At 40.3% G+C, this 8,835-nt stretch overlaps 1 protein-coding gene across 3 annotated transcripts in view; it reads left to right on the top strand.

The window, feature by feature from the left end:
- Window positions 1-6,877, top strand: part of LOC141156641 (uncharacterized oxidoreductase ZK1290.5-like) — a 199,732-nt gene extending 192,855 nt beyond the window's left edge. For all 3 annotated transcript variants that reach the window (XM_073642833.1, XM_073642832.1, XM_073642834.1), the window contains one exon: window positions 5,076-6,877. Coding sequence is in view for 2 of the 3 variants with exons in the window: in XM_073642832.1 (XP_073498933.1) it covers window positions 5,076-5,177 (102 nt within the window). In the remaining variant the exon portion in view is untranslated. The remainder of the gene's footprint in view (window positions 1-5,075) is intronic.
- The last annotated feature ends 1,958 nt before the right edge of the window (window positions 6,878-8,835 follow it).

Here is an 8,835-nt window from a genome sequence, read left to right on the forward strand (position 1 = left end):
TGACCTGATATGTATGGGCAAGAGCAAACCTCAATGGACACGCAGAGGGCTGGCTGTATTGAATTTATCAGACCTTTTTTAACCTGGGATATGTGTCACTGGCAGTGTCATCGTGAGCGGATTGATGACATGATGAATGATGCCACTCTATGAACCATCAGTCTCCATTGCTGTGATGTCTATGACCATTGTATGCCTCTAAGAATGGGGACACTCTCTTCAAATCCTGTATTTTCTATTTATGTCAGTGAGCTCTTTAATAATGTGCTGTAATGCAATCTATATCACAGGTCTACTGCATGTAACCCTGGAATATAGTTATGATGGAAAAAATGACCATTTAAGTGGAACATTATCTCCAACAAACTCATCACTAGAAACAATGTTTCAGGAAAGCTCAGAACATAAACAAAGAGTGGAAGGGAGGGGACACGGAGAGTGAGGAGAGTATGGCATCCTGTCTGCTAGCCATACAATGCTCTGTATAATCCGTGTGCCACTGGAAAGTGGCCAGCGGGAGAAAACACTCTACAACCCGTGCTTCATTAGGTCAAAGTCAGCGAAACTTAGCAGCTAATAATAAAATGAATGGGTGACTTTATAAAAGATAGATAGATAGATAAAATAAAAATATGGACAGCACTCCTTCCAAACAGTGGGCTGTTTATTAGCCCAAAAAAAAAGCTGTAGCTATAGCTCTTTTTGGGCTAATAAACCACCCACTTTTTGGAAGGAGTGCTGTCCATATTTTTATTTTACATACAAAGGTTGGTGCACCCTGCTTTCTTTGTTACGGTTTGCATGTGCTGCTTGAGATTTTCTTTTTCTAGATAGATAGATAGATGGCAAATATGTCATGTATTTTGCTGTAACTCTGTGGTAAACCTTTGATAAAGTGTGCATATCTCAAATACAGTTCTTGCCACAGAATAGTTGCATATTTAACCCTTTGCATTTGCATTGCTTTCAAAAATTTGCAGAATGACTTAAAGGGGATTTTCTACGATTGTTCTAAATTAGTCTAAAGGTAGTATGTGCCATAAAATAACAAAAAAAAGCTATTACCTGACAAATCCCATGCTACTCCAGCACTGCCTCTCTGGTGATCATCCCTGCATCAGTAACATGCTGTCCACCCATGTGACCTAAAGGTGACCATGCACATTGAACCAAGCTTGGCTGAAACTGCGGACTTTGGTGGAACCAAGTTGGGTTGAGGAGCAAAGAATTGGGCATGTTGAATTTCATTTTGCCTTATCCTTTGTTCTGAAGGAAGATAACTAACCTTCAGAGCTGTCTTCTCCTCATTTCGAATACATCCACGTTCCGACTGATTGTTCATGTGTAAAAGGAATTTAGTAGGAATAGCAGCCAAACAAGCAAATGTTAATAGCTAGCTGTAGCTTTTTGTAGTGGAAGTGCCGTCATTTTCTTTGTTACTAGATTTAGCGTTGACTGAGCACTCCACCCCCACCCCCATGCCGCAGGTGGTTTTAAATGCATCAGGATCTGTCTTTCCCACACATAAGCAGACGGAGGTCTCTTAGAGAGGTATTCACATTATAGGTCCTGACATCGAGAAACGCCTTACCGCGGCTGTCAGGTACACATGAATTGGCCAATTTATGCGCTAAGATTTCTCATTTATTTACAGCAGTAATGCTATTCATTTTCCATACTTCATATTTACATACGCAAAAAAATTTTTCAAAAAAATTTTTTTTTCATTTATTTCTATTTTCTACAGCAGTTAAGCTATTCATATTTCATATTTCATATCTATATACTCAGTGTTACAGTGTGCTACTTTATTTGTTCAATAGCTAGCTGTAAGGCCCCAGTATACATTAGACTAAAACTGGATGAACTTGCTGATTACAGTAGAACCATCTGATGTGTATGGGGCCTCCTGTACTCTTCTGGCTTGATCTCCTTCGTTGAAAAACATGAATGCTTGGTTGGGCCAAATGTTCATTTGTATGGGGACATCGAGAGAGAGTTTAGATGTTGGTCGAACAAATGTTTAGCCAGAAGCTACTTCATCTCCAGGCACCTTCAGAATTATCTCTTCAATGACCAAGACTGTTGAAATTACATTAGTGGTAACTCCTATTGTTTTGCAGCATGGAGAAGATTAAACAAAGCTGTACTACAAGTGAAAATAGGTTTACAAGTAACAATTGTAATTGCCACATTATGCAATAAAAGACCTAGACACATGTGAGAGTGCGGAGATAAAATAATTACTCTGGTTTCAGTAACACATGGATAAGGTGTTTACTATGTGGACACCATCAGATAAGTAGATTATTGTTTTCCTGATAGCCCTGTAAATTGTATCACTTAGGACTCTTTGTACTATAATGTGTGAAACCAATTCATATTGTTGGAGATTACTTTCCATTGAATAAGCCAGGAATACACTATTTCTAGCACAATTCTTAATGGCCTGCACTTCTCTAAACAGTAGATGGGTGTAGCTGGGTGTCACGTATTTCTACCAGTTCTGAGCTGGTGGCACTGTTGGACATCTTCTTATTTCAAAGATGTGTCTTTCATGTGCTGCACTAAGCTTCCTTGGCCAGCATTTGTGTTTGCAGTTCAAAATGATGCCCATTTCATTGTGCTTTTTCACAAGAGCTTAAACAGCACGTATTGAAACCCCAGTATGCTTAAAATTGGTTGCCCGGGAGAGACCTTGCTGATGCAGTATGACTACCTTGTGACTTTTTGCATAGTCTTGCTATGTCGTATCATCTGTGACATGAAACTGTCTTACAAACTGTTTTTTGTAGCACAGTTTGTCTGGTCTACATGCAGTTTCAGACTCCCTACGCAGATGTTTCTATTCATCATTGATGATTGATGATCATTATCACCTGTTTGGTATAAATGGTTATTCGTACACTTGATTATAACCCTACCAATTCCATGACTTTGTGCAAGTTTACCTAGAAGAATTGGTGCTGTTTTGAAGGCAAATATTGATTTGATTTAGATTTCTCTTTTGTTCATTCACTTTACATTTTATTCATTGATAAAAATAAACAGTTAACACTTGTATTTTTTAAAGCATTTTTACTTTGTAGCATTATTTCCACACCTGCCTAAAACTTTTGCAAAATACTATCTGTATCTAAGAAACGACAGAATAGGATTTTAGATGGAAGCCTGCTTATTGCTTCCCCACCACAGTAGAAGACAGTGTGTATGTAACCTTGTAGAACGTCACATTTCTGTAAGACCTTGTTCTCGCGGCCTTTATGTAATTTCTTTGTGGCTGTACTGGAAAATAATGCAATGTATCTGATGCAATGATATACTGTGGCGAGTAGTACACGGTCATCAGTGGGAGGGGAAATCACAGTACTGAACAGAACATTCCTGAAATATCTTATAGTACAAGAGTATATCACAGAATGTGCAGTCCCAGCTAAAAACTGCTTGGATTAGAAATGCTCTGGATTCATGACGCACTTGTGCCCATTAAGATAAAATGTACACATACACCACTAAGTTATAAGTATTTATAGAGTACATATCACCAGGGCCGCATCTGCCAAGAGCCAAGATGAGTATCTATTCTCAGGCAGGGTGGGTGGTCTGTAGTGTCTCTAAGTGACCTGCAAAATGCTGCTGCACCCCACTCTGACCTCAGACATTGTGCAGGCAGGCGGCAGCAGGGGTGGACTGGGATGAGGGGCATGTGCCCCTGTGGCTGGTCCCCTACTTGTAGTTTAGGGCCATAATTGTAGCTGGCCTTGTTTCATGATGGACACACCTTACCACTCACCATCTTACTGACTGGAATGACGCAACTCTGTACGAGATGGGATGGGTTTTCTTTACTGCTGCTGAGATGTGGGAGATATGTGCCTGGAATTATCCTGTGAGTGCTGAGCTTTCTTTTGTACTGTGCAGGCAGTAAGCTCAGTGCTGATAGGCTGGCCAGGTGTCTTTCTACTGTTGCTGCTACAGATCTGTCAGGAGGCCCACGTGTAGCTTTTAGACCATAAGGAAGCTGTAGCGGAGAGCGTCAGATGTACTGGTGATTGACTGCTGGGTATCACAGGGTATAGCAGGGGAAAGAAAGCTGCAAGAGGGGAGTGCACATGAGTTATGGGGGGCTCTGCTGCAGCTGAAGAAAGAGGAAGGATCCTGTGGCTACTGGCAGTGTAGAGCTAATCGCGCCGTGGCACAGCTTCCGAGTCAGAGAGCGGCGTCTTATATGGAATTTTGGAAGGGCTTGGCGTACATCAGCTGTATGTATAATTGTATGTATATATGTTAATACCATGCAAATATTTTATTTGACGTTGTACATAGCCACCATTTTATTTTCATATCTGTATTTAGATAACTTTGAGAAAGACCACTGATGGTCGAAATTTGGGACCTTGCATTTGTATTCACTTTTCAGATTTAATAGATCGTCACTTATTTCAGCATATCTCATTTGATACCACTTATGCGCCAAAGTAACTTCTGATTACTCAGTGACTCAAGTCATTCTTCTGAGTAAAAACTTACCTTTTGGCAGTAGAGCAAAGTTATCCATTCATCTAGACTAGTTTTCCCCAACTCTGGTCCTTAAGATCCACCACCAGGTCATGTTTTCAGGATTTCCTTAGTATTGCACCGGTGATGGAATTATTTATTACCTGTGCAGGTGATGCAATTATCACCTGGCCAATGCTAAGGAGATCCTGAAAACATGGCCTGTTGGTGGCTCTTGAGGACCGGAGTTGGGGAACTCTGATCTACACTGTGAGATCTGGCTGGTTATCTCGGTATCTCACTGTTCTGAGAAGAACAAGAGCTGTTTATGCTTTAAGCAACAGTTTCTGATCCATCCACAAGCTGCAGTCTGAATACAGAAGAAAAAAAGGGTATTGGGCTTTGCTGCTAGATTATTCTACACCAGACACCACAACATCTAATAGTAATACCAGGGATTGAATATCATCAAAACTTTATTTTATACATTTTCCAGATTTCCATGTACACCATGCAAGCTCTGACCTTTAGTGTTCAAGTGTGGGACATTGTTAATCTCTGCTACTTTGTGTCCACAGGTGTTTGACTTTCATTTGCACCAGGCTGACATGACGCAGATCTCTTCATTACATAATAACAAGAAGCTGATCCATCTGACATACCCACTGTGGAAAGGGTAGATCAAACATCCACACCAAACGTCCAAGACAAGGGCGATCTACAATAACCACTGATATATAGGCCGATTCTCGACAATGTTAATTTTTATTATTCTAATGTTGTAAAAAGATATTTCAAAGATTGTCTCTGTGCCTTAAAATAGGGTCATTACTTCTATGAAATTGTATTTGTTATTGCGGTATAGGTGTCAAAGGGGATGTCTGGTTAAAATAAGTTATCGCCAATCGGACCGTATGGATCAGCACCAATCAGTAGAAGTTGTCATTTTTATTCCTGAGAGGGAACTCTTATCCCCATTATAATGGAGCGGCAGTGTGAATGCCCGACAACCATTCCTTTAATTTTCTATGGGGTTGCTGGAAAAAGCTGAGTGCAGTTCTCTGCAACCCCGTTGGGAATGAATGGAGCGGCGTTGGAGCATGACAGCACTGCCATCCCATTTTAATGGGAATAAAAGTGCCCCATTCTCAGGATTCGGTGCAGGTCCAAATGGTGGAACCTCCACTGATCAGTCGCTTATCACCTATTCTGTATGTAGGTGTTAACTTGTTTTCACTGGACAACCCCTTTACGTTTGTCTTGATTTTTAATTATTGACACTTAAAGGATTCTTCAAGAATGCAATAAAATGGCCCTCTCCAAGTAATTCAAATGGCAGCCCATTTCAGTCTCATGTCAGGGTGGGCTGAAGAAACACACCTCCCGAGACCCATGTCTTAATGACAAAGGAGCTGTATTGTAAGCACACCTACCTCTGTGAGCTGATGAGAAGGGCTGTGATATCAGGAGAAATAAATCTTTTCCTTAGCTGACTGAGCGTAGAGTATTTTTTTCCTCAGTCTCAGTTCTGTGTCATTCATCTGAAAATATTTATTTCTTCTCATATCATAGCCCTTCTCCGGCATCTCACCAGCTCCTTTGTCAGTTGAGACACAGGTCTCGGAAGCTGTGTTTCTTCAGACTCCAGCACATCCTGAAACATGATTTGTATGTGCAACCATTTGAATTACGTGAGTCTTAGAAAGTTATCACCTACCACTGGCCGTAATAATCAAGCCCTATTTTATTTAAAGTATTATTCCTATCCAATAAAGATATAGCAAACACTTGATGTGGGAAAAATGTGTGTGGGGATATGAGCATTAAGCTACTACATTGTAGAAACCATATTGTAACAATGGAACACCACAAGCTTTTACAAGGTACAGATAAAGAGGACCTGTCACCACGTGAAAAGTGGACAATTTTGCAACTTTTTATTCCCGCTGCTTTCTTGAGTGTACTTTTTTTACTTATAAATCTGGTTCCACAAAAAAAGGAAAGGAATACTTGGGAGCATTGGGAATAAAGTAAGGGTAAAAACTGGTTACTTTTGATCTAGAGACAGGTCCTCTTTAAAGGTCACATTTGCACATGTAAAAGATAATTTTGACTTGCATTTCTTTGTGTAATAATCTTCTGTAAAAAAAACTTTTTGAGTTCAAGTTATCATCTGCTAGTTGCTATATTATGACTGGAGTTAAATGGCCTAATGTGCTAAATATAGAGCGTCTGAACTAGTAATTGTAGCATATTGAGAACAGATTGCGAAATCATCCTGTTTGATGTGGTTAATGTGTGTGTCCAAGTTAAAGGAACCTTGGCTGAAATATTAAAAAACTGTTTGTTCAATTTCCTAATATATTGTCATTAGCAAAATCACTTCTGCTTAGCCAGTAGCGTTCAGAGCAGGAAGCAGGGCAGCCACAAGGATATCAGAATATCAGACCATCAAACAGATTTTATTTTGTGCTGAAGGATTTTATATCTATTCTCAGCCCCATAAATTAGTGACATGAGTAGTGACAAGATGCAATACCTGACACAGACAAGGTACAATAGTGGCGCAGTTTTAGAGGGGAACTCATAGCTTTACTGCTTTCAGTTCAGATAACTAGTAATGGTAAATTTACACTTGCCGATTATTGAGAAACAAGCATTTGTTGTGTAAACAGGCTACCAGTCATCCGACAAACCAGCAAAACATACTTTTTCTAGGGTGAAATTATTTTTAAACTTGCTTAAAAATTGTGATGAGCGAGCATGTTCTGTTAACCCTTTCGGCGAGCATGCTCAGGTGCTCGCCAAGTATCTTTAGCGTGCTCGGGTGTTATGTTTGAGTCACTCCCTGTTCATGATTTGCGACTGTTTGACTGCTTTAATACATGTGAGGAATGCCTAAGAAACAGGCATTCCTCACATGTATTAAAGCTGTCAAACAGTCGCAAATCATGGACACACAGTGACTCAAACATAACACCCGAGCACGCCAAAGATACTCGGAAAACACCTGAGCATGCTCGTAAATCTCGAGTAACGAGCATGCTCGCTCATCACTACTTTAAAATCATCATTCTTGTTAAGCACATTGTCCTGTGATATTGATTGTATTGGCGATTGTACTGTGTACATGGCAGTGCAATTTGCTTGTCTTAGCAGGCCATTATACAACCGCTGATTGGCTTCATGTTGCCGACTGGCGATGATTTAAAGGTCAGAAGTCGGACAGTGTAAATGAGCGCTAATAGTATTAAAGGGGTATTTCCATCTTGAACATTTATGCCATAGCCACAGGATATCAGGTTGAATGGTACTTTTGGATTCACACTGGAGAACAATGGTTCCGTGACCACTATTCACTGATTAATGAACACCGTAGTCTCGATACCATCGAGTAGAGAAGTGGCCATGACTCTACTCATATGGAAGCTGAAGAAAGAGTAGAGCAAGCAGCACAGCCAACCGGATACTGAACCCTACAATGACTGCGGCATCTATGGAAAGACATGGGTCTTCTGTTCTTCTGAATAGTGTGGGCCCCATCAGGCATATATGACCTATCCTGTGAACAATCCCTAAATAAGATGTGAATACGCCTTTATTGCACTTCAAACAGCATTTCACTATTATTTTAGCTCATTTAGAGATACACTACTAGGTACTTTAGAAAATGTGTTTTATTTTAATGTATCCAGCATTTGCTGCTAAAGCTCAGGTGGCCATGTTTGCACACTATTTTATTTTTACATAATTGAAAATAATTTTTACAAATAGTCGCCATATTGTTGATTTATAGAAAAAAGTAAATTACTTTGAGAAATGAGAAGTACATGTTCAAGATGTCATTTAGCACCATCCAGCTTTTGTGAATGTCAACTCTCCTTTCTGTCATCAGCAGACAACTAACTGCTGTCCTAAGGGGTACAAGGGTTGCAGTCGCACCTCGGCCCAGTAGCCTAGGGGTGCTCAAAAGGCCTCTAAGGTCCATGGGAGAAGAGCATTTACTGGTAAAGATCCGGCATAATTGGGGGCCCTGTGTTACGGGGGAGCTTTGTGTTACGTCGCTGGTATGTAGTGTTAGTAACCTAGTGGTATTGCGGAATTTTACCTGTCATTAAAAAGAATTAAAAAGAGAGATGCCTTTAATTAAAAAAAATCTGTTTGCTTTCAAAATCGCAAAAATTGGTGCTATACTGTCTGCATCTCTTGTAAAGATGAGCGGACCACTTTGTGCAACCCTGGTCCACGCATCAGCCCAGGTCAGATCTGTGTGAATTTTATTACCCTCCGGGATCACAGGCTGGGCTTATGATTAGTCGGTCTGGTGGGACGTCACCT

Source organism: Phyllobates terribilis, unplaced genomic scaffold (assembly GCF_046119375.1).
Source record: "Phyllobates terribilis strain yellow unplaced genomic scaffold, ASM4611937v1 Scaffold_8__6_contigs__length_399053987, whole genome shotgun sequence".
Lineage (NCBI taxonomy): Eukaryota > Metazoa > Chordata > Amphibia > Anura > Dendrobatidae > Phyllobates > Phyllobates terribilis.